The sequence below is a fragment of the Antechinus flavipes genome, chromosome 1 (assembly GCF_016432865.1).
Source record: "Antechinus flavipes isolate AdamAnt ecotype Samford, QLD, Australia chromosome 1, AdamAnt_v2, whole genome shotgun sequence".
Lineage (NCBI taxonomy): Eukaryota > Metazoa > Chordata > Mammalia > Dasyuromorphia > Dasyuridae > Antechinus > Antechinus flavipes.
In genome coordinates this window covers 648,378,544-648,403,632 of record NC_067398.1, presented here as the reverse complement: position 1 = coordinate 648,403,632, position 25,089 = coordinate 648,378,544, and the positions used below count along the sequence as shown (strand labels likewise).

The following is a 25,089-nucleotide window of genomic DNA, read 5'->3' as shown; positions in this document are numbered from 1 at the left end:
CAAATCTCGTCCCATTTTTTGCAATCACACTTTCACACTGTACACCATTTTCTGGTTGGGTGTTCTGTAGTAGGAAGGGAGCTGGGTCAGAGTAAGAACCTGGGTAAGAACCTAGGAAGAGAAGAGCAGTCCAGGACGCCTGCCGAAGAAGAGCCAAGTCCCAGAGACCGTGTGTATGCAGGGAATGAGGTGATCAAATGAGTGTAGGATGGCGAAAAAAGGGTCACAGAGGGGACCCAGTTAACTGATGGTTAGATGAGAAAGTAAGACCAGAGGAGAGGGCCATTCTGTTGGCCATCCTGACCACCCAATCTCATTGTAATTGGCCCATTCTAACTTTACTTTTCACACTCTGCTCTATTCTGTCATCCCTCCTCTTCAGGGTTCCTGGTTATCAGCACCTCCTCCCTTGGCCTGTGCCCTTTGGAACCTACCCTTCATGACTGACATTCTCAGACTTTCTACCTGCACACTGCTTCTTCCATTTAACAGAAACCCTGGAACACCATATCCCTAGAAACTTTAGCCACCAGTGTGTCCGTTCCTTCTCCATTTCTTATGACCCAAAGCTCCAAAAAGAAGGATTAATACCATTCTGGTTTCCTCACCAAAGCCCATGCTGGGAATTACTGTGTCTGGGGCCAATTCAGTGATCTGGCTTTGGTTCAATCATAATAGAACCATGTAATGGCTGGTGGCATAAAGGACTGTTCAAAAAAGACAGAAGTTATTGGAAGAGGATTTTGCCCATCTCTCAGAGATCCCCTTAGTGAGGTGGGAAACACGGCTCTAGGACTGCTGCTACTGTGTTTAGGACCAATTATGTGTCAAATACCCACTGGGGAGACAAAAAAGGGAGCATCTCTACCCTCAAGGAGCTCACAATCTAAGGGAGGAGACAACATGCAAACAACAATGCACAAATTTAGGTACAAGCATACAAGGCACTAAAATGCAGAGCTGCTTCCTGTAAGATAGATTTCTTCATAGGAAGGAATATGTTAGTCCCCTGGGGCAAGCTCCATTTGTCCTGTGCTAACACTTACACTCCACTTCTCTCCTGTTTCCAATTCATTCTTCTACTACCAATTCCCAGTGACCTTTCATCTTTCAAAGTCCATTCATTCTGTTTGTACCCCTTTCTGCCCATCCTTATTGTTCTTATCTACTGACCAAGATACAGTCATCTTATGCAAAACAGTTTTCCCTAAGATAAATGGGAAAGATGAGCTATTATTATTTGCCAAGTAGAAATATGGAGAGCACAAGAAGCCGAAGGTGAAGCATAAAGTGCTGTAGAAGTGGTTATACTCTTGAATCCTTTGAGCTCCATCAGTGTTTCTCCCTAGATAAAAGTAGCAGCTCACGTTTCCATTATGTTTTGAAGTTTACAATTCATTTTCTTCAGGACAGCCTGTGCAAGAATTATTAGCCCCATTTTACAGATGAGAAAGGTGAGGTTCAGAAAAGCTAGTAAATATCAAAGCCTAGGTCTAAATCCAAGTCACTCAATTGCAAGTCCTCCATTATGTGACTGAAGGAAGTGACAAAATTATTGCCAACAGGCCCACTGTAGGTTTGTGCTATCTAAACTCAACTCAGTAGCAATCTTTTTTTTTTTTATTGTAAATTTATTTTTTAATACACATTGCTTTATGAATCATGTTGGAAGAGAAAAATCAGCAAAAGGGAAAAACCATGGGCGAGATTAAAAAAAAAACAAACAGAAAAAAGTGAACATAGTGATGAGGTTTAGATTTGGGGTACCCAAATAAAAATGAGATCTAGTAGCAGATTTGGGGTACATGGAGTCAAATGGAGCTCCCCTGCAACTCCTTTGGTGAAGGGGTAGGGAGTTAAATGAGGTCTAGTGAGTGGTGGCACAAGAGTCCCCTGTAAAGGAATTTACAGACCCAAAAACCTAGATTGATAAAAGAGGTTTATTATGGGGATTGGAAGTAAGGTTAAAGTCTGGTTAGTAAAAGGTGTTAGGTAAAGAGAAGAGGGCACTGGAAACAGGATTCCAGTGGGCAGAGGCTCCTTGGGACGCCAAGCATGGCACAGCTGGCATGTTTGGACCCTCTGCAAAGAGAGGACTCCAGCTTGGCTCTTTTATAATGAGAGATTTAGCTAAAGAGGTCCCAAGTTGGCTCCTCACTGGGTTTCAGCTAAGGCTAGAATTTGCTTGGTGGGGTTGGGAAACCCAAGCATTATCATTAGCCAGTGGGGGCTGGGACAGCCCAAGTTGGCTCAGATCCAGTGGGAGCTGGGAGAAGCCAGGATCTTCTATTGGAATTCAAAGGGGTGCTTTTGACCAGGATTTGTGAATAAAAGGTCCTGGCTTCCTGAATTGATAATGCATCAGCCAGGAGGGGCTGGGAGTAATCTCAATCACAAATCAATCAAAAGATTGAAAGGATCACAAATCAGTTTCTTAAAGGGACCATAACCCGCTTCATTAGCATGTGTTGATTTATATTCAGTCTCCTTAAATCCTTTTCTGGATGCAGAAGGCATTTTCTGTCCAAAGTCTATTGGGATTGCTTTGGATCACCAACCCACTAAGAAGAACTAAGCCTTTCATAGTTGATCATCGCATATTCTTGCTGTTACTGTGTACAGTGTATTCCTGGTTCTGCTTGTTTGCATCAGTTCATGAAAATCTTTCCAGGCCTTTCTATAATCAGCTTGTTCATCATTTTTTATAGGACAGTAATATTCTATAATCTTCACATACCACAGCTAATTCAGCCGTTCCCCAGTTGATGGGCATCCGCTTTTTCTAATTCTTTGCTATCACAAAAGGAGCAGTAGCTGTCCTTTTAATCTTCACATTCCCTCAAACGTTTCTCTCTCTTCTTCTTCACCATCAGAGTTGTCTGCATTGTTACCTAACTTTGATCCCTCCTACCCTGACTTGTGTCCCCAAATTATATGGACACTGCTTCCTCCGGAGTCACCAAGGAACTTTAAAAATGACAAAAGCCAGTGTGAAGTCCTCTCCAGCTCGCCACAATCCCATAGCAAGTTAGAACAGCATGAGAATCTGAGCAGGCAAGAGCTGCCCCTTGCCGCAGCTGCCTCCACTCTCTCTCTCACCCCCCATCTCCACCCTGTTGCCAAGACCACCTGGTTTCCCCTTGGCAGCCTCTCTTGAATAGGCCCCCCTCTCTCCTGAGCCTGCCGGCCCTCTGGTGGAGGTCCTCATCACTAGTGGGAGTGCTTGCCCCAAGTGTCTGCCCTCTCCACTCCGTGGGAAGGCTGGTCTTGCTAATGTCTCCTGCCTGAGCACCCCGGCCTCCCTGTTCAATGAAGCCCTTCGTACCCCAGCCCCCTTCTACACTCTGGGCTTCCCGCACCTTATTCTTTACATGTACTCTGCCATCCTAGGACTTTAGCTTCCATGCTGCTCCTTAAACACAGAATTCTGTCTCCCAGTCCTGGGCATTTTTCACTGACTCTCTCCCCCTCCTCATCTCTGCTTCCTTCACCTCCCAGCTGAAATCCTACCTTCTCCAAGAAGCCCTCCATACACAATGCTTGGACCTTTCTCTGTAGACTATCTCCCACTTATCCTGTGTTTAGGTTGCTTGGTTAGGGTTGTTTTCATGCCGTCTCCTTTGAGAGCAGGGACTTTGGGCCTGCCTTGGTCTTCCCAGTGCTTAAAGGCCGAGTGTCTGGCACATAGTAGGTGCTTAATAAATACTTGTTGACTGGCTTACCTAATAAGGACAAGAGTGCTCAGTGCTGGATAGAAGAGCAATTGTGTTACAGTTTTCTGAAGAGCCTTTTCAGTACATACTTTGTATCATCAGTCCTTATCAGTTCCAGGCAAATAGTATATACTTAATAGATTCTTATAGATTGTTGACTTAGTAACATCCTTTTTTAAAATTTGATAATAATTTACTCATTGTTTTAACAGAGGTTTCTTGACATCTTTAGCATTTTAAAACAATTTCTATATTTTATTTTTTTCAATTACATGTAAAAACCATTTTTAACCTTCATTTTTTTACAATTTTAAAATCCAAATTCTCTTCCTTTTTTTCTCCTCTTTCTCCTCCTTGAAAAAGCATGCAATTTAATATAGATTAACATATTCAGCCATGCAAGACATTTCTATATCAACTATATTTCAAAAGAAAAACAGAGAAAAAATAACAAGAATAAACAAAGTTCAAAAAATATACTTCAACTGCATTTAGGCTCCATAAGTGTATGTAGAATAATATACACTCTACACTGGATGTAGATGACATTTTGATAATAAGGCCTTCAGAATTGACATCAGTTTTTTTTAAATGACTAACCTCCCCCCATCTCCTCCAGGTTGTATAAGATTGTATAACCTGTTCCATTTATGACTTGAGCCCATTCTTTCCTTTTCAAACAATATGGTGGACCCCCACTCCCAGTGGCTAATTGAACTTATGCCAAAATTAATGCAGACTTTTGAGTGCCTTAATCTACTCTAACTCAAAATTCCCGAGTTCAAGAGAGCAGCCAGCTTTAACAGGGATTACAAGTGTATGCATCACACCACGATTGGATTGACATTTGACTCTAGCATGTCCAAATGTTGTGGATGTCTCTGAGGTGTCAGAAATAATCAGGGTCAACTCCAGACTACTCACAATCCTAGCAGAGTACTAGAAGTAAGGGGTTGGGACTCCTTACCTGGACACCCTAGCACAAAGACAAGAAGACTGAGCCAATGGTAAAGCAGAGCATCCAAGAATTACATGTCCTTCTCTCCAACACTCCAGTGGGCCTAGAAGTTTGACTTTGGTAATGGAAATGGAATCTCTCTCTCTTTCTCTCTCCTCTCTCCCCCCCGCTTACACACACACACACACACACACACACACACACACACACACACACACACATTCTCACAAGGCATAGAATGGAATGGAAAGATTGTCTGAGGAAGGAACTCTCAGAATGAGGGCTGATGTTTTCTCACTGAATGAGTGGGATGTGGAGTGCTCTTGGAGAGCAGGACACAGAATCTATCCTAATGATTCCCATTCTTTTTGAGGTTCAGTCTTAGAAAATCACCCTGTTTGTGATGAAAAATCTCAGCAACCACTTGAAGGTATTTCATGATGTCATCATATAGTGTCAGTAAGCCTTACCCCAAGTGGTAATACAGAAGATTAAAAAATCTAAATATGTGGGCATTATCAGACTGAATAAGTGGACAAAGGAGGATCCAAATACCATGCCATGATTTCAAGGTGCCCTGCATTGGTTGTCCAGCAGCTAGGTCTTTTTTTTTTTTTTTTTTTTTTTTTTACTGGGCCTCCATGTTCTATATCATATATTGGTGAAGATGAAAAAAATTCAGTCCATCATTTTACAGATAAAAAAACTGAACCCTCAGAGATTAAATTATGTGCTCTAACTCCCCCAGGTAGTAGACCTCAATGGGATTTGGTATTTAGATATAGATCTGAAGCACATGGGAAGGGAGACACAAAAAGTACATGAGAAAGATAAAGGATAACTGGGGGGTGAGGGGGGAAGGTGGAAGGAATGTCACATTTGATACTTGGTCTCAATTCGCTTTTGAAGTATGATCAGAAAGCAGTTTTTCTTGAAAAAAAGATGGGGGGAGGGGTGTTAACATACTGGCAGCCAAAAAAGCTAATAGGATTTAGGCTGCATAAAGAGAAACTAGGACTTATCCCCCCTGTATTCTGTTCTGGGCAGATGCCATTGGGAGCATTATTTTCAGTTCTGGGAACTACATTCTAAAAAGTAAAACTACATTTAAAAAACTACATTTTTAAAAAAGACATTTAAAAATGTCCAAAGGATAGCAGCAACCAATATGACACAAAGGGCTTTGATTCTATGCCATGTGAGAATGTGTGTGTGTGTGTGTGTGTGTGTGTGTGTGTGTAAGGGGGGGGGAAGAGGAGAGAGAGAGAGAGAGATATTCTAGAGCAAAGTCCTAGAGTATGGGAGGAAGTGGGATTAAAGGTTCCAATAAAGGGATTAATTTATGTCACCATTATTGAACACTATGCCCAAAGCCAAAGGGAAATAATGTTGTGAAACATGGAGGAATGGAGAAAGGGTAGGGCTGAGAAAGCTCTCTTTGGATAACCTGAGAAGTCAGTGAGTCATTTGCTCTTAGTGTGAGGAAAGGAGAGGGATGGGAAGACCAGGTGTGAGATTAGCAGTGAAGGGAGACAAGAAAAAGTCTGCAATGGTTTTTGTGGGGTAGGAAGGTGAATGATTGTAAGCCAGAGAAACTAGATGATGTTAGAATTGATTGTAGGGGAGACACTGGCATAGGACCAACCAGCATGGTGCCCTCATCAGGGAAGGTACTGTGCTCTGAGCAAAGCACAACTGAATTAGCCCAAAGGAATTGCAAAATTAGAGAAGTCACCAAATGCTTATATGGATTATTTGTGTCTGACCTTGGCAGAGCATTCTGAATTCGTACTAGTCTGATCAGCCAGTCATACACTGTCACTTGATTCTAACATAGTGACATCATTTTGGTCCTCTATGAAAATGAAGAACAACAACTTACAATCTATACACCATGAATTTGTCATCAGAGAAGTTAGCTTGATTTTTAAATTTTTTTTGTTGATATTCAAGTAGCTTCAAAGCAGGAGCAAGGACATTTGAATAGGGGAGTTTTTACCTCAGAGACAAAGATTCATGGATAGATAGAGATGGGAGGTGACGCCTGGGGTGGGGAGCTAGGAGTGACATTCTGATAGTCCAGATATTCTAAAGGTGGGGCTAGTAAATAAGTCAAGGGGCTGGACCACAGATCACAGACCACAGACAAACCCCATGTTTGCCCCTTAATTATTGAGGAAAGATTAATTTTCAAACTGAGTCTGTGGAAGAAAAGGGAAAGGAGATATTCCAGAGAGAAAGGAGATATTTGTTCCCTTTTCTAGATGAGAAAAACTGGAAGCACAAGGTCTGTTAAAGAAGAAAACCCTTCTGGAGAGAGACTGGACTCAACTAGGACAGGAGGCCCTCCTCTACTCATAAAGGTCATTGAGATCAATCGTCCCCATCCTTTAAGATCAGTCCCAACTCCATTACCTTCAGGCATACGGTCCCTGTGGAATGCCTGTCACTTAAAGCCACTGTCTCATAGAACAAGCTTGAAATGGAATGAAGTGGGGGGAGAGAAAAATAACACTATGAAGAGGCTGATCTTTCTGGAGCAGAAACTAGAAAGAATAGGAGTGGTACCTTCTGTAACTCCCCACTGTATAAAAATAACCACTTCAGTCTCAGATAAATATACTTCCACAATCTGAGACTGTCAAAGGGGGACCACTTTCCATTCCTCATACATACTCTCTGTTTTCTCCTGCATTTAGAATCTACTCTTTTCACCCCCAAACTCTTGTTCATCATTCGAAAAATACTTCAAACTACTTATCCTGTCCACCATACTTCATAATCCACTTCATGCATTATCTCCTCCAGAAAGCCTTTCCTGATTTCCCGAGCTAGATGCATCATGGTCATCTCTTCTACAATAAGTTCTTCTCTTATGTTATTTAGATTGAACTTGTAGACTTCTGAGATATGGCAGCTAAGTTATGTAGTGGATCAAGTGCTGAACTTGGAGTCAAAATAAACTGAGTTTGGATCCTGCCTCCCATACTTATTAGGTGTGTGATCTTGAACAAATCACTTAACTCCTGGGAGCCTCAGTTTTCTCATCTGTAGAATAAGGTGATAATATCATTATCTATCTTCCCTCAGGGTTGTTGTGAAGATGAAGTGAAATAATATTTATAAAGCATTTTGCAAATCTCAAAGTACTATATAAATATAAAATATTGTGATAATTATACCTAAAACCTTGACTATATCCAATATTCTAATTTACATTATATTTATCCATTGACAAAAGCCTTCCTCTGAGACTTATGTACCCCGTTACACTGGGATTCACTGTGGGGTGTGTTCAATGACTACATCAGGGGAATAAAAGCTCAAACAGGTTCTAACAAACTGAATAGTCTTTGAGCTTGAGCCTGGTGCTTGTCTGTGTCTGAAAAGTCGCAGCTCTAATCACTAAGGATGGAGGTGAGCTACACATCTTCATTTGAATCTGGAGGCCTCTTAGCCCTGGAACCTGCTGTCACTGGAGCAAAGGACAAGTTAGCCCTCAGTTATCCCTGAGAGTCCGAGAAGCAACAGGAAAGAGGGGGTTAGTGGTGATGCTCTCTGTGAAGTTGGAATCCCTTGTGTCTTATTCCTGTCTGATAAAATGCCCCAGTCTTCTGTAACTGTTGTAGATGGGGCCCCTCGGAACATCAAGGCCTCTGTCCTAGTTCTTTGCCATCCCTGGACCCAAGAAGGTGGGGAACCATCTCTGGCTCCTCTTAGGTACCATATATGGAGGCTTTCTTCTCTTGAGACTGGACCCCTCATTTGTGGAATGTGGGGTGTGCTTTACTCTGTGTTCTAGAATCATCAGTCTTCTGCTCAAAGAACTCTATCTGGGACTAAAATGAATAAATGAAAAAGTATTTAAGTGCTTACCACATGTTAAACATTATGCTAAGTATGGGAAATTCAAAGAAAAAGAGGTTGAGTTCTTGCTCTCATTAATTAAAGGATAGAACCCCTCAAGTTCAGCTGAAGGACATGTGGCAAAGGACTAGTGATCTAGTTCTGAAGAAAACTGGAGGCTGGGCCGAGGCTTAGAAAAGTAACAAACAGAAGGCCTGGTTGGGCCTCCATCTATCTCACTGGAAGGAGTGGACTGTTTGCCTTCTATCTCATTTAAACAATGTGAGCAGTAGGGGATGGAGGGAATTCTGGGACCCCAGGCCTGCAGAGTAGAGGAGCCTCTTCTGGGTATGTGACTCAGATGAGGCAGGAGGACAGGGGACTAAAGTGACCCAAGCTCCTTGCTGCCCCTTCTAGTCTGGAGAGAGAGCCTCTCCCACCCCCCCCTCCTCCCCCCCCCCTCCAATTCTCCTTATGGGACCCTGAGGGTGGAGGTCCCCATCAGACACCTCTGTGACCCTCTAGGTGAACAGCCACTCTGGATTGCCGATGACCATAAGAAGGATAGTAACAGGAATAAAATGAAGAGAGCTGTGAATGGGAGGGGAGGACCTCACCAGAAGGAGACGGAGGAAGGAGTTCAAGAGAAAAGAGACTTAAAAGATTGTTGGGAAAAATGTTTAAAGCTTTCAGCGCATATTCCCTATCAAGCCCTAGGATCCAGAATCCAGTCTAGTGTAGGCTTTCTTCTTGACTAGACCTTTCGAACCCAAAGTTTCTCAAATTTGGGTTACTTTTAAGTGCACATCATCACTCACAATCAGTGCGACCCCAATCATTGCACCTTCTTCCATTCTGGGGAAAGGTCCAAGACCAGTCTTGCCAGATTCTCTGGACCATGTCTCCACTGCTTCTGAACTTGGTTCCTGTGGGCCCCAAATTCTTCTAGAAACCTCCACTCTGGGGAAGGAGCCAGCTGTCCTTTCCTGGACTTAGCTGCCAGACTCCCATGAGGGAATAAAAGTAAACTCTGTGAGGTCAGGGACTGTCTTTTTTTTATATAAATTTGAATCCCTAGGGCTTCTAGCACAATACTTGGCACATTGTAGACACGAAATCAATATATCGGTTAAATTGTTGACAGATATTCTGTTTCTTCTTGGCTTGCAAAAGTCTGGGTTCAGCTTGCTGAAGTTAACTGTGTCTTCTGTAGCCTCTCAAGTGTCACTTGTGTCATACCAATCAAATGCCCACCTGAATGTCCTTTGAGCAGCCCTCAGTAACTCCACACCTCCCCTGTATATCTATAACAGTGCCTGGTGACCCACTGCTTTAGAGACCAAAAGAATCCATTGCAAATTTTCATTTTCTTAGCTCTACTGAATTTTACTGAGCTCTGCCTGGTAGTCTTTTTTAACTCCTTTTCCCCCAAATAGCATAAGTCTTTTACTGTCTTGCAACCAAGTTTGTTAACATATAATGAAATTATACAAAGGGAAACACTGTAGTTTTTTCTTTAAATCAGATTTAGGTTGAAGTTATTACATCAAAAGGCAATTATGAATGTGAATTATTCTAAAAGGTTTCTCTATGCCCTCCTGGTTAGGAACAATTGCCTCTAGATAAAATCTTCTCAGAAGGCAGAGTCATACATATGAACTAAATCCAGCACTTTCTTTCCTGATTAACCCTCACCAGTGCTATTCCAAACTTCCTCTTTGTCCTTCTCCTCCTTCTCAGGAAAAGGCCTTGCTTTCTGCTGAATTAAGAAAGGTGTCATTCTCCTCCCCAATTCTATACTCCAACTCTTCTTGACATTGTCCTTGATTCTCTTACCTTTTGCTTCCCTAGGAAGAAGTGTCCTTTCTTCTTTACCAAGCCAAACCTTGATCCCATGGCTTATTACTCCTGTTGCGAACTTGCCTCTTTCCCTTTCCTTTTCTTTCCTTTCATCTTTCTGCGTTTACTAATTCCTTCAATCTCTTGCACAAATGATAGAGGTCAATTGTAACTATTGTCACACCCTATTAGAGTGTAAGTTCCTTGAAGCCAGGACTATCTCCTTTTTGCTTTTGTTTGCATTCTTTCCATAGTGATTACTAGCATGTAGTTATAACTACACTTTATAAGTGATTGCTTGTTAATGTTATCTATGATTTATCTACAGCGAAAATCACTATCCTAACAGCTAATTTTTATAAAGTACTTTAAACTTTGCAAAGCAATTTACATAACACGTTATGGAGATTTCTAATGGTTCTAGGAGAAGCCCTCCAGACAGAGTATTAGACCTGGAGTAGCAGGGCCTGGTTCATATCCAACCTTAGACATTTACTAGTTGTCACAATCTGTCTAGCCTCCTTTTCCTCATGTATAAAATGGGTATAATAGCACTAATCTCACAGGGTGAGGATCCAATGTGAATTGTACATAAAGCCTTCAGCAAACCTCAATGTGTTATTTTTCTGTTTCCCTCTTTGCCTATCTCCCTTCCCCCCCCCCCCATTTCTATCTCTGTTTGATTCTCTCTCCATACCTATATTACATAAATATATAAATACATTTAGTCTTGATCGACATCTGGCCACTAGACCCAGATGGCTCTGGAGTTGAGGCAGGTGACCTTGCCCAACCTTCCCTCACTGAAATCCAATTCACCTGCATGTCACCTCCCTGATATCATGGTGCTCTTGGAGAACGAAAGACAAACCACCACCACAACAGTATAGACACACATACAGACACACACACATACACATTTTATTAATCTTGTTTTAGAGATGAAGAACGAGATTGACTTACAAAGAATCAGAATTTGAACCCCATGTTTACCTGTCTCCAGATAACACTCTATTTACAACATCACACAAATTTCTAATCTATGATATTTTTAGCAGTAAAATTTGACAGCAGAGAAATGTAAACAAATATAGATTTTTGCTAAATCAGATTCACTGCAAATTATTTTCAGGACCTGAAACCTCCCAGTTTTCCCATCCCATCTTGAGCTGCAAGTAGTAGAAGCCATGGCCACTTTAGCACCCTTCCCTCCTTTCCCCCCTCAAAAAAAAAAAAGCAGCTTCTATACAATAGTTCTCAGAATTCTTTTAACTGTAAAGGACTCCCTTTACAGAGTACCCACCCTGAAATTTCTTTTGGGAATTCAACTGTGTTCAATAGAAATGCCTGGGATTAAGAGGGCATAATGTTACACCAACCAACCAAGTAGGAAATGTAAACTTTTTGTTCTCTTCCTCTACTAGCCATTAGAATTCAAGTCTGTATGGAGGCATGTTAAAAAACATTAACAACCACAACCAAACTAACTTAAAAACAGGTGTAATTTTTACCCAGGATTATTTTTTTTCTAAATATAATGATTGAAAAGCAGAGGTTTCCAAAATATCTCCATGAATTTCTCTGCCAACATCCCAGGGCAACTATGCAAACTCTTTAAACAAAGGACTTTCTTGAATGGGGCTGAAATGATGTCATAGAAAGTTCTTTCTCTCCTTTCTCCATCCATGAACAAAGCACTTGAGTACCCTTGTCACAGGGTGCAATAAGTCACTTTGTTCCCTCCTCATTAACTCTGCTGTGACTGGATGCCCACTAATTTCTTCTGGCAAATCCAGAAAAAGTGAGCCCTTGCTTTAGGGGGAGGCAAGGGTGTTTGTGCTGAGCTGGTAAGGGGGTGGTGGTGAGGTAGAGACTGCTAATGTGGCTAGGGCCAAATCACAGAGAACTCATTTCAAATAAGGCACGTTTGTCTACCTTTGCTGTTGTTTGTCCTTCATTTTTGAAGAGGGCCAATGCCATCATGGAGTGATGTCTCTACTCATGAGTGAAATGGAATTAAGTGAAGCAGAGTTGCACAAAGTTTCTTTTTCCTTAAGAAAGACAAATAACACTATTACAAACATAACAAAAGTCAATCTGAGGTACAATTTATAGGCATTCTATAAAAGAATAAGGTCTAGGAAAGATCACAATGCCTTTGGGGGATTAAGTTACTTAACATTTTCCTAAAACTACAGTTTCATATTTGTCCACTCCCCCTCAAGACTGTTCTTCAAATTGCAGAACCAGATCATACACAGCAATCTAATAGCATGATCAACTGTCATTTAGTCTCAGCAACACAAAGATCCAAAACAATTCTGAAAGGCTCATGATGAAGGCAGTAACCTTTAAATTGGAAACAAGTACCACCAGAAGATTCTGGTCAGGGTTGTATGCATTTAACCCCATCTTCAACCTTCCAGTCCCTTTGCTCCAGCCTTCAGCTATCATTGAGCACTCAAGCTCCCATCTTGGGACCCTTGCCTGCACCCAGACCCAGCCTGCCACTTTCTGGTCTTGCAACCAAGGTGTCTTAGGGACACCTTCCCTTCCCAGCTTTAGCTCTGAATAACCAAATCCACTTTCCATTCTTGGAAGGATTTGTAAATTAATTGCCTATGACACCACTTTCCAGTCACTGTTCCTCTTAATGTGTGGTCTTTTATAGGAATATCAAGTCCCCTGGAGACTCTACTTTTTGCCTCAGCACAGTACCTGACACACAGTAAGTGCTCAATAATGTATTTACTTTGGGGTCATTTATTATCTCGTTTGATCTTCACAACCAGTCTGTGAACAGGTACCTCTATTTTACAGATGAGGAAATTGTGGCTAATATAGTAACCCACATCTCCCGTTTCCCTCAAATAATGGGATTTCTTTTTTTGGTCACACATACCCCGCGCCTAATAAGTGCTTGTAGACTCAGTCCTGTTGGCAGAGGGAAGCAACTTAAATAGTAGTCGTCAATCAAGTTGACCACGTGCCATTTACAAATATGGAAACTGAAGGTCGGAGAGGACCACTGACTCGGGCTTCTCACGCTAAATGCTTAGGCTGGGGGGGAGGGGATCCACACTACGTCTTCCGTCCCTAAGCTCCCAATTCAGTAACAGCCAAAGCCGAGGGGCAACTGTGAGGACAGAGAGAACCGTAGCGCGCACGCGCACCCGTAGACTCCGCTCACTACAGGGCCGCAAGCTCAAACCTGGGTCTCTGGGTCTCTCTAGGTACCGGCCTCATTTCTCTATGATCTCGACGGAAGTACTCCAGTTAGGAAGATTGTGCTTAGAGGAGTGAGATACGACTTGGAAATCCACTCAGCGGCTCTTGCTAAATAGCCGGAAGTCCAGGGGACTTTCTAGCTTCGCGGCGTACTCTATGGCTTTGGAGGACCGCGTAGGCTGAAAGTTGCATGGAGCTCCTTCTGACACAGTGACAGGCTGCTATGGGGAATCGCGGTTAAGGGCGGAGGTGGTCCCCCTCACCGGTCGGGTTTGTGTTCCTTCTCCGCAGAGGCCCCGCTCATCTTGCCGAGGCAGCCACGATAACCCCCGGCTTGGTGAGAGTCCTAATGTCAGCCTTTCATCCTAGAAGCCTCACCTGAGGGGAGACTGAATCTGACCCCTGACCTGTGTGACTTCCGATGGGCGCCAAGCTGGCGCTGCTGGGCGCTCTGTACTTGGTGCAAGGCCTACCCCACGGGCTACAGGCGGGGCTGTTGCCCCTGCTGCTCCGTTCCCACGGCCTGTCGCTGACGCGCGTGGGGCTGACCCGCGCTTTGCACGCGCCCTGGCTGCTCAAGGTCGCCTGGGCTCCGCTGGTGGACCGGCGCGGCTCCCCACGGGCATGGCTAGCACTGAGCACTGGGGCGCTGGGACTGCTGTGCTCGCTGCTGGCCGCGTTGCCCCCTGAATCGGGGCCCGGCTCGTCCGGACTGCCCGCCGGCGCCGCCGTGCTGCTGCTGCTGCTGAACGCCGGGGCCGCGATGCAGGACGTGGCGCTGGACGGGCTGGCCGTGCGGCTGCTGGCCCCTGCCGAGCTGGGCCCGGGCAACACCGTCCAGGTGGTAGCCTACAAACTGGGGGCCGCCTTGGCCGGCGGGGGCCTTCTGGCAGTTACTCCCGACCTCACGTGGGGGCCCCTTTTTCTCGGGCTGGCCGCAGCCTATGGGCTGGCAGCCGCCCTGGCCTGGGGGGCCCCTGCCCTGCAGCTCCCACCCCCACAGGCCCAAGAGAACCACTGCCACCCCCCGCGTGGGTTCCGAGCTCTCCTGGCCGTGCCGGGGACCCCCTGGACTGCCGGCTTTGTCCTCCTCTACAAGTTAGGTGAGTGTTGGACAACTGCTTGGACCTCAGTCTCTCCATGTAAACTGAGCCTGACCCTGGATTTACCCGTGACTAGTCCAGGTGGATCCTTAATGGGACAGGCCGTTGCCTAGGAGAGAGATGGGGGCGTGAACCGCCAGTTTTGAGATCCTCCCCTTCCTGAGAGATGGATAGTCCTAGGCAGTTACTTTTGCGGTCCCTGGACTATCCATCTCTGCAGGGGCTTTGCCCGGGGAGATTATTTAGGTGGGAAGGAAAGGACCCTGAGGAGGGTAGACTTGAGATTTGGAAGTCTGGGCAAGCCCATGCCAGGGCTCTTTTTGGGAGAGGGCCTGAATTGTCCCACTCAGCTGCCCCATCCTGTCCTGTGTCTGTCCCATGCTTAGGTGAACAGGGTGCCATCAGTCTGTTCCCTCTCTTTCTGCTGGACCAGGGTGTGCCGGCTGCAGAAGTGGGGCTGTGGAATGGCGTTGTGGCTGTGGGCTTCTCCATCGCGGGCTCTTCCCTGGGCGGGGTCCTTCTAGCTCGGCACAGGTGAGAAAAGGGTCACCACAAGGTGTTGGGTCAAGGCCGGCCCTCACTGATCCACTCTCTGTCCCTGTCCAGGCAGCCCCTACCTCTCCTGAAGCCCCTTCTGCAGCTGCGCATCGGGGCCCTGGCTTTCCAGATGGCTCTGCTCTCCTGCTTCCCTAGCGCCAGTCTGGGCAGCCTCTTAAAAGGTAAGAAAGAAAGCGGGGCTGGGATGTGGGGTCCCTCAGGGCAGACTATGGGAACTGCAGGCTGGCACTGAGCCTTCGCTCCCCGCAGGAGCGGCCTTGGTGAGCCTTGGTCCCCAGCACTTTCTGAGCGGCACAGTGACCACCCTGACCTTTGCCCTTATGATGCACTGCAGCCAGCGAGCACCCGGCACCATTCAGGTACTGGGGATGTGGGGGAGGTGACTTCTTGGGCCCCCTGGACCAAGCACAGGCTCCTTGAAGTGAGGATGAGGCATTTCCTTGCCCAAGATGACAAAGGCCCAGCATCCCAGAGTCACGAGTTCTGGGGAGCCTTTACCTTCTGGGCCCCTGGATGTGGGCAGGGGAGGTGCTTGTCAGCAACGGTAGTTACTGCGGGGCATTGTGGGACCCTGGAGTCCCTTTAGGCTCTGCCCTTTCCTCTCCCCAGTCCACTCACTACAGCTTTCTGGCCACACTGGAGCTGCTGGGGAAGCTGCTGCTGACCACAGGGGCAGGAGCCCTGGCAGACGGCCTGGGCCTGGGGCTGTGCTTCAGCCTCTTCCTGGCCCTTTCTCTGGTGGCCCTGCTCTATCTGGACTTGGCTCCTGGGAACCTGGGCTGAACGAGGAGAGGAAAGAAAGGGAACATTCGCTCATCCCAGACTGGGGCTGGGCCCTGGGCCCTATTTTCAGCATTAATAAAAACAAATCCACGAGCTTTTTATTTCCCACCTTGAGGATTGTCCTTTCTCCTTAGACAGTAAATGGTAGTTGGAACATGTTTCCAGTCCAGTACCTCGTGCCTTTTCTGGCAGAAAGCAGGAAAGGCATGCGGTCGGCTAGCATGTCCTCACTGAGATGAGGCCCTTTCAGGCTCGCTTCCAGGCCAGAATCTCTCTCGTGGCCAGGCAGAGGAGGCTGGGAAAGCTCACGTGCAGGTATTTCCTCCAGAATCGACGGTCCTGACCATACACCTCTGCTGGGTAACGGGGGCTTCCTGTGGCCATGAGACGGGGGTACTGTGGCATGAGACCCAGGACTAGCTTACCACCACCCTGCCTCACCCACCGCCAGAAGTGGAGAAAGTGGCATTTCTTCTCAGGGGGGTTGGGACTAACAATGGTTCTGGGAACAATGAGTTGGATCCTAATGATGGGGAATAACATGGAGGCAAGAAGGCATCACAAGGCAGGGGGCCCAGCTCTCACCAATGCCATGGAAGATCCTGGCAACAGCTCTGCCTGAGAACTGTTCCTCCTGCCGGATGGAGAGCAGATGGCGGATGTCAGAGCAGACAGAACTCTCCCAGTCCTGGAGCTGTGTGTACATGAGGGTAAACGGAGAAGTTAGGCCAGGCCACATAATGGCCAGAATTCTAAAGAGAAAGTTCCAGTTTGATGGTAACGTAAGATCCCTTGTTATTCAATCACTTTAGTTGTATCCCATTTGGGGTTTTCTTGGCAGAAAGCCATTTTCTTCTCCAGCTCATCATGAAAAACTGAGGTAGACTGGATTAAGTGACTTGCCCAGGGTCTCACAGCTCGTATGTATCTGAACTCAGGAAGATGAGTTTTTGTCTTCAGGCCTGGCACTGTACCCACTGTGCTACCCAGCTGCCCCCATAATGCTCCTTGCCCCTCCCCAGTTTATCCAAACGCTCCTCAGTCACTCTGGTCAGGCTCATGGGTCACAGTCACCTCCCACTCCCAGGTCAGGCTTATTCCTGTCTCTGCCCCTCTAGCCACCCTTAGAGTAGTGTGCCAGAGTTTTGCTTTTCCCACCAGCCCAGGGGCTCCTGCAGAGAAGGCCTGTCCTTGTCCCTGTCTCCCACAGTGCAGCCAGATTAAGAGTCTTTTCAAGGGAGGGCGATAATTGGAAATTAGGGACACTTACTCTGGCCTGACCAAAATCATGGTCCTGTTCATTGTCTTCCCTGAACTCCCCCTCCCAAAGGGCTGCCGCCCCTTCCTCGAAGTATCGGGTAAGCAGGCTCTTCAGCTGGTCACTCCTTTCTTCATCTGCGTGCTCCATGCAGGGCCCACAGTTGGGGAACGCTACCCTAGGAAGCAGGGCAAGACACATGCTAAATGAAACCATCACAAGGCTTCTAAGCAATGTGCATAGATGCCCCACCTGGCAGTATGGGTCAGGTGGTACAGGGCCTACCCTCCATGAAGTGCATTGCCCAGTAACCAGTGTCAAGCAACTTCCTTCCACGCTCTAGGAAGGAGAGATGGGGGACAGCACTGGCTTCAGCCCCTGGACCCTAATTTCCCCTCACCTTTGGAAGGCCTGGAAAGTAGCCCGTAACTGGGCTAGAGCTTCCCTTTCTCGGGCTTGGATCCGCTGATGCAGAAAATCACAGATCTCATCCCGTTCAAAGGGTGTTAGGTCCCCTGGGGATTGCATGTGGAATGAGAGGTCTCCAAACTCCACCAGCACCCCAGTACGACGACGAGCTCCTGTACCAAGAGGAGACATGGGGTCACTCAGATAACCTGGGAATGGTTATGCTTTTCTAACTACCCAAAGGTCCCATCCCAGACAAAGGCCCTTTCTCCTGTCCCCATTGCCCCCAAGAGGGTCCCATCAGGAAGCTTTCTATGTGGAATACAAATTCTAAAGAGAAGTCTATTGTAAGACAATCCACATTGAAAGACTGAATAGAAGGAAGCAGGGTATGTACAGGGGAAGAGCCCACCCAGGCCTCCTTACTCGTTCCAGGAGCTGCTTCCCATTGCAGGTGGTTCAGTGTGCGCCGCACAAGGGCCGCTTCCCAGCCCATGGAGTCGGCCAGTTCCACCACGTTGAATTCTAGGGAGCTCCTGCCTTTGGTCTTGGCTGTCTGCTGTTGAGTCAGGGTCACAGCCACAGGAGGGCATCTGCCAGGGGGCAGTTGGAAGAAAGAGGCCTGCTTTGGCTCTTGGACCTCTCAAATACCTGAAATTCTCATTGCCACCTATAAAAAGGCCCTTGCCCCAGTCCTCTAGGCAATGATGGCAAACACACAGAACAGGTCTTAGTTTCTACCTTTATTCAGAGGTATCCTCCCACCCAAGGCCACCAGTGTGAGGCAGAAAGTCAAGCCCGAGGCAGAAGTGATTCGGAGACATTCAACTCTTGTGGGATGTTGACACGGGATTTCCTTACCTCTTGGCCACGGCCTGGAGTTCTGGGGGCCCACCGTAGCATTTCAGATGGCAAGTGGCAAAGGTCGGGGCCAGCAGCTTCAGCCAGTTTTTAGGGTGTAGCTCCAGATAGCAGAGCAGTGTCTCAATGGCTGGCAAAGTGCAAGAGAGGAGCAGCTGTGGGAGGCAAGTCTTGCCCATTTCCATAGGCTACTAACAATAAGGCCTGCTTCAGGTTCTTGTGTCTGACTGGTGGCCAACTTTATGGGTTGGAAGGAGGGGGCCAAAGTAGTGTAAGAGAAAGGCAGACCAATGTGAATACTACTTGTGTCAGGGACAGATCCCTGAACTGGGTGATTTCCTCATCTCATTTATTCTCAGGTGAAATGAGGGGTTAGATTTTCAGGCTTCTCCATTAGCTCTTCCTCGTGGTCATGCCCACGTGGTCATAGCCTCGAGACTATTTTCCTTGATGGTATTATCGGCTCCCACAGATTCAGTTCTCTCTCGGTCAATAGCTGTTTATCTAGCCCTAAATTCCAGTTCCATCTTCAGCTTCCATCAGACATCTCAAACTAGATGCCCCATATGTATCTTAAACACAATCCATTTATCTTTCCTCCCAAACTCTTCCCCCTTTCCTATAGTTCCTGTCTTTGTGGTACTGTCCAAGGATAGTCCCATTCTCTCAGTCACTCTGCCTTGTAACCCAGGTTCATGCTCAGCTTCTCACTCTCACTTTCCATAGCCATTCTGTTGCCAAACCCTGTCATTTCTACCTTCATAACGTCGCATACCTCTCTTGGTACTGTCATCGCCCAGATAAAGGCCCTCACCACCTCACATCTAGACTCTTGCTAGTTGGTGTCCCTGCTTCAGTCTAATTCTGCTGCTGAGTTGTCACACTTCTGACGGTGTTACCTTCCCTGTTCAAGAAAAGTCAGTGGTTCCCTTTTACCTCTGTGATCAAACATATTCTCTCATGTTCAGAACCTTTCCTCTTACCTTTCCACTCTTATACCTTACTACACACACACATACTCTGTGATCCGATGACAATGATCTCCTTGCAGTTCCCCACCTGAAATGCTCCAGTTCCCATCTCCATTTTCACTGGCCAGCTCCTGGGCCTGGAGTTTCTCTTTCCCTCCTTGGCTTCCTTCAAATCCCAGATTAAACCCCACTCTTTCGTGATTCTCCTTAATACTAATGCTTCTCTCAGTTGGTTATCTCTAATGTATCCAGTATATATCTTGTTTGCCAATAGTCTTCCCCATTAGTTTGATAAGCTTACTGACAGCAGACTTTCCCCCCCTTTTTGTTGTTTCCCCAGTGCTTAGTACAGGCCCTTGGCATGTAGTAAGTGCTTAATTAATGCTTGTTACTTGGCTGAATGGTCTTTAAAGTGTTTTACAGCTCTACCTAAAATCTAGGATCTTCTGAAATGAGTGACACAGGGGAAAAACCACTTTCCTCAGAAGACAGGATTGCTGGGGCCTCTGAGTCCCATGGGCAAATCACCTAACTTCCCCCCAAGCTTCCATATTCTCATCTGTAACTTGTAAGAACAACAGAAATAAGAGATTCCTTTTTTCCCCAGAGCCAGCTGGGAGAAACCAGCAGCAGGCTCATCTATTCAGGAGACATTTCGGGGTCTTACCCTCTTCCCGCATGTCCAGAGCCTCCACCATCTGCTGGACAGAGAGGGCGCGCTCATGGCCTGGGCAGGCTCTCTGTACACTGGCAGCAAACCCACTTTCTTCCTGGGCACCCTCTCCTCCTGAGCTGGGCACTTCCTGCTCCTCCAGGACTTCCCCATTCTGCAGGAAGACACCTCCCCACCCCAACAACATCACCAAGGCTCCCCAGGTGAAAACCCTTCCCCACAGGATGACAGGGCTAGGGATTGAAGAAGCACCTGGGTTGACCCCCTAGTCCCCATCCCCACAGGGATCCCTTTTATTCCCAAAGGCTCAGCTTGGAAACAGATGGGACAGGGACTCCTGTGTGAATGGTCTTCCCTCCAACGCACCAGCACTTGCAGCTGTTGGAGGAGGCTTGAGCAGGTGCATGGGGGAAACACTCTCTGCACCAGTTTCTTGAGAGTCAGGTAGTCCACAGTGTCAGCGTAGATGTGTCTGCGCAGTTCTCGAAGGTCTTCTCCCTGCAGCCAGGAGAGAAGTGGGTCAGACATCACTCTCCCAAGTGTCCTTTCTAAAGAGGAGCCAAGGAATGCTCAAGACCAAGAATCGTGAGACTGAGGGGAAGTCCTGAAGGGCACAAGAGGGGCCCGGCCCTGGGCACTGACCTGGGGCTGCAGGAAGAGATGGCAGTGGGCAGGTAGCCCGTCCCGCCCAGCACGGCCAATCTCCTGCACGTAGCTCTCGATGCTTCCAGGGAGCCCATGGTGCAGCACAGCCCGAACGTCGGGCCTGTCCAGCCCCATCCCGAACGCCACCGTGGCCACCACCACCCTCAGCCGGCCCTGCATGAAGGCCCGCTGGACTCGCCGGCGCTCCGAGGCTGGCAGGCCTGCGTGGTACGCCTCTGCCACGGCCTCTGGCAGCCGTCCTGCAAAAGAGGCCGGTTATTAATAACAGTCACAGGCCCAGGGGAGGGAGAGGGGCAGGACTCCGTCTGACCCAGGCTCGGAGAAAATCAGAATCTTGGACTCTGGGGAACATCTAGTCCAGGCTTCCCACTGGCTGATGCAAGAGCAGCCAGAGCTCGTCCAGGTCACTCACTGGCAGCTGGAATTCAAAGTCTGGTCTCCGGTTCCAAGGGCAAGGCTCCTTACAAGGTCTCACACCCAGTGGGCTGAAACAGCCTCAGGGGCTGTGGTGCTTCTTCCCACGGTGTCACAGTGACCAGGCTGGGCCAGGGAAGCAGACTCCTAGATCCTAGGCAGGAGCAGAAGCCCTGCTTTGGGGGGAGGGAGCTCCCCTTTCCCAAAAGGAGCATGCTTGGGCCTAAAGCCCTGGCTCTGACCGAGGGAAGGCATTCTGGTGTCCAGTGGTCAGACTTGGCTTCTTCTCTTGGGAGAGAGGCTAGAGCTAGAAGGACCAGCCAAGACTGGTGAGAACAGAGTATTTCCCCCATTTTTGACCGTATCAGGCAAGTTATCTAACTTCCCTGGGCTTTCCTTAACTAGTCTGATCAAGTGAGGTTAGACCAGGAAGTGGGTCCCAGAGAGGAGAGAGCACCCGGCCTGCAGGAAGCCTGAATCCTGAGTCTGAATCCTGTTTCCTTCACTCACTAACTGTGCGACACTGGGCGGTCACCTGGCCGCTTTCTTTCTTTTTCCTCCCTGAATACAGGAAAGATTTATTTTACATTCTTGCAAGAATGAGTGCCTAGGTTAGCAGACATACCTTAGAAACTCCAAAGGCAGCACTTTATTTCCTATCCTCTCCAAAGTCCCCACGAATTGGAGGTAATAGAAGTTACCACCTCTACTACAAAGACAGTCCCTGCCCCAAAGAACTTAGATTCTAGAAGAGGGAAGGTAATGGAGCAGGGCTAAAGGCAAAGAACAAAAGATTCTTTTCAAGTCTTAGACCACCACCCTGGTGAGTTCCAGTTTTCTAATTTGAATTTCACTTTTCCAATTTAAATTTCCTATCTGTGGAAACCAGATAAATGCCTTTCTACTTCTCACAATCCCCCCCTTGGCCCCCCCCCACCACTTTTTTTCTTTTTTAATAATTTGGTTTCCACATCCTTTTCCAACTCCTCAAATTTGGCTAATATTTTTTACATCCCATTTCCTACAAGTCTGTTAACTGCACAGATTTCCTTACACAGAATTGTTAATTCCTCTGACAGGACTGATATCACCTCTTTCTGCCTCAGTTTCTTAGACTATAATATGGGGACAATAACAGACCACCTCTTTGTTATAAGAAGTGAATGAGATTTGCCAAATGCTTTGCCAGCTTTGCCACATAGCCCTATGATTCATTAGTTCACTTTAGCTCTCAATCCCATGATTTGTGGTGCTCTGGCAGCACGGCTTCCCTCAAGGTCTCACCTCTGGGTCTTGGGGACTCCTCAGAATGTCCTAGGCTCGGAGACTCCTGAAGACAAGTGCGAATCAGCGCAGCCACACGCACAGTCTCGTCCCTGCGGTTGCAGTACACGATGATGGAACCTAGAGTTCTGAACCGTTCTCCCCGGAGCAGGGTCACCAGGGCCTGTACAAAGAAAGGACCCTTCTCTTAGAACTGATGGAAACCATACCTGGTATAACTGGAGAAAATCCTTTAAAACCTCCTTTTTCTTCTCTAGAGACATTATGAAATGATACTTTTCCAGCTTAAATCCCTTTCAGAACAAAAGGCCTTTTTTTTTTTTTTTTTTTTTTTTTGAGAACTAGGTTAAGGATGATAGTCAAACTTGACTAATTAAGATCACTGCCTTCCTCATTCATGAAGGGACAAAGTTTTGGACCCAACTAGGGAACTGCCTCGGCCACTAAAAGGGAGGCTACTATTCTAGAACTCCTATTCAGTTTAGATTTTCTTGGAGAGACGAGATTCAAGAGGAATGAAATAGGAATTTGATTTTTCAGGTCTTCTTGAATTCTTACCCAGATTCTATCTTACCATATTTTTTTCTTGTTCAATACCATATTTTCACTTGTTCAATATTCCTGTAAGTATTATGTAAAATCATTTTGGGGCACAGTCATGTTAGCAGGTATCGGGCATTATACCATTTTGAATTTCTCTCTTTAAACCAGAAATGGATTGGATGTGTAATTAATGATTTGAATATTAAAATGCAAAATACAGTCTCAGTAGTAATGTTTTTCTTTGAAAGATTACTTGACTCATTTGAACTCTAGTTCCACAGCTCCAATTTTATCTGCTTGACATCTCTACTTGAATGTCCCAACAATTCCTCCAACGCAACAGTTCTGAAATAGAATTTCCCAACTCCCCTCAAACCCAAGCTTGCTTCTTTCATTGGTACCATCATACTCCAAGTCACCCAAGCTTGAAACCTTGGAATTAGATTCTAAAAGGAGTGGGAATGGAGTGTATTCTAGACCCGGGGGTAAGCCGATGCAAAAGTGAGATTGCAAAGACAAATAGGGAGTGAGTTGCTAAAAGGGATGAAGGGAAGACAGGCATTCCAGGAACAAGGAAAACTAAGCAAAAGTAAGATGTGTTCAAGGGACAAAGAGCAGGATGGGTTGTTGGAAGTTTAGATTATATAGAGAGGAATGGTGGGAGATAGGGAAGTGTCAGGCTAAGAAGGACCTTAAATACAAAGCAAAAAGGTCTGAGTTGATCAATAAATATTGGGGAGACAGTGAAGAGTTTCAGTGAAAAGCCATGATAAGTGGAGATAGTGAAAGGTTTTGGATTTACCACAGGGAAAGCCACAATTTGATTCCCACTCTTCCATGAAATAAGAATGCTGCCTGCACTACCGCCCTCCCAGGCTGTTGTGAAGAAAGCATCACAGAAATCCGAGTTATGATTATGCAGAAGGAATATTTGTCTGGCAGAGTACAAAGAATAGATACGAAGGGGAGGCTATGGCCAGAATCCAGGTGAGTGAGGGATCCTAAGGTAAGTAGTCCAGTTTGGCTAGAACACAGAGTACTGGTAGTAAGTAGTAGGAAATAAGTACAAAGTCTTTGAGGACACTAATGTCAGTCAGAGATGAGAAAACTGGCCTTAGGAAGCCCAATAGGGCAGGAAGAGCAGCACATGTTTTACTAGTAGAAAATGGAGCCAGCTGGCAGATGCTCCGACTGTCCAAGAGGAGCTCTGTCTTTTCTCAGCTATAAGCTCAGAAGACTGTGACTACAGTTGCACTAGTGGAAGAGGCTTTAGGGAGCATTCCCCTCCCCTCCCCCACCCCAAGATTAGCTAGGTACTGGCCAACAGATGTGAAGGAAAGACAACATTTGTAGAAAAAAGTCGTGGTAACTCTTTTGAGGGATAAGAAGCAATGGCTGCAGGGTCTAGCATCAAACAGCCTGTATTCCTCTTTTAATTCAAATAGCTCATATTCCAAGGGAACTTGCCCCCCCCCCCGCTAGTCAGGTAGGTTACCTCAAATGTATAGCCCAGAAAGCCCGAGTTTGGAAGAATGAAGTCATAGTCACAGAGTAGACACAAGCCCAGGCTTTCTAACTCAATAAAAAATGTTCCTCTGATGAAGAGATGAGCTTTCTATTGGTCAAAGCCAAGCCCTGTGATCATGTACCCTTCGTGTGCTCTCATTTCTTCTCCAATAAGCGGCCCTCTCAATCCCTCCCTCCTCTTTAATGTTCAGTCTCCATCTTTTATCTAACATCCATCTAGGTCCTTCCCTTCTGCCTTCAGACTCCCCATCCTCCAAAAAGCTCTGATTCCATTCTATCATCTCCTTAACGAAGCTCTCCATGTTCACCGCCCTCCCCTCACTCTCCCTGGCTCCTTAACTTTTTGCAACCTGACCTCCAACCTAATCACTCAAATAACACGGCTCAGTCAAGCAGTTTGACATTGTTAGCAGCCCTCTCCTCCTGAAGTTCTCTTGGGGTTTCTCATCTAACCTG

General features: G+C 46.5%; 2 protein-coding genes across 2 annotated transcripts in view; one reads left to right on the top strand and one right to left on the bottom strand.

The window, feature by feature from the left end:
• Positions 1 to 13,406: 13,406 nt before the first annotated feature.
• On the top strand, positions 13,407 to 16,136 carry MFSD3 (major facilitator superfamily domain containing 3). The gene is made up of 5 exons (XM_051971260.1): positions 13,407 to 14,687; positions 15,074 to 15,221; positions 15,294 to 15,406; positions 15,495 to 15,604; positions 15,855 to 16,136. The coding sequence occupies exons 1-5, from the start codon at positions 14,006 to 14,008 to the stop codon at positions 16,026 to 16,028; spliced, it is 1,227 nt and encodes a 408-aa protein (XP_051827220.1). The 5' UTR covers positions 13,407 to 14,005; the 3' UTR covers positions 16,029 to 16,136.
• Positions 16,105 to 25,089, bottom strand: part of RECQL4 (RecQ like helicase 4) — a 33,407-nt gene continuing 24,422 nt past the window's right edge. Inside the window, exons 16-25 of the mRNA XM_051971258.1 lie at positions 22,564 to 22,726; positions 20,842 to 21,104; positions 20,566 to 20,697; positions 20,194 to 20,353; positions 18,556 to 18,685; positions 18,121 to 18,287; positions 17,687 to 17,867; positions 17,299 to 17,464; positions 16,614 to 16,722; positions 16,105 to 16,402 (exon numbers count right to left, since the gene is read on the bottom strand). Of these exons, the coding sequence (XP_051827218.1) occupies positions 16,275 to 16,402; positions 16,614 to 16,722; positions 17,299 to 17,464; positions 17,687 to 17,867; positions 18,121 to 18,287; positions 18,556 to 18,685; positions 20,194 to 20,353; positions 20,566 to 20,697; positions 20,842 to 21,104; positions 22,564 to 22,726 (1,599 nt within the window). The 3' untranslated portion in view covers positions 16,105 to 16,274. The remainder of the gene's footprint in view (positions 16,403 to 16,613; positions 16,723 to 17,298; positions 17,465 to 17,686; positions 17,868 to 18,120; positions 18,288 to 18,555; positions 18,686 to 20,193; positions 20,354 to 20,565; positions 20,698 to 20,841; positions 21,105 to 22,563; positions 22,727 to 25,089) is intronic.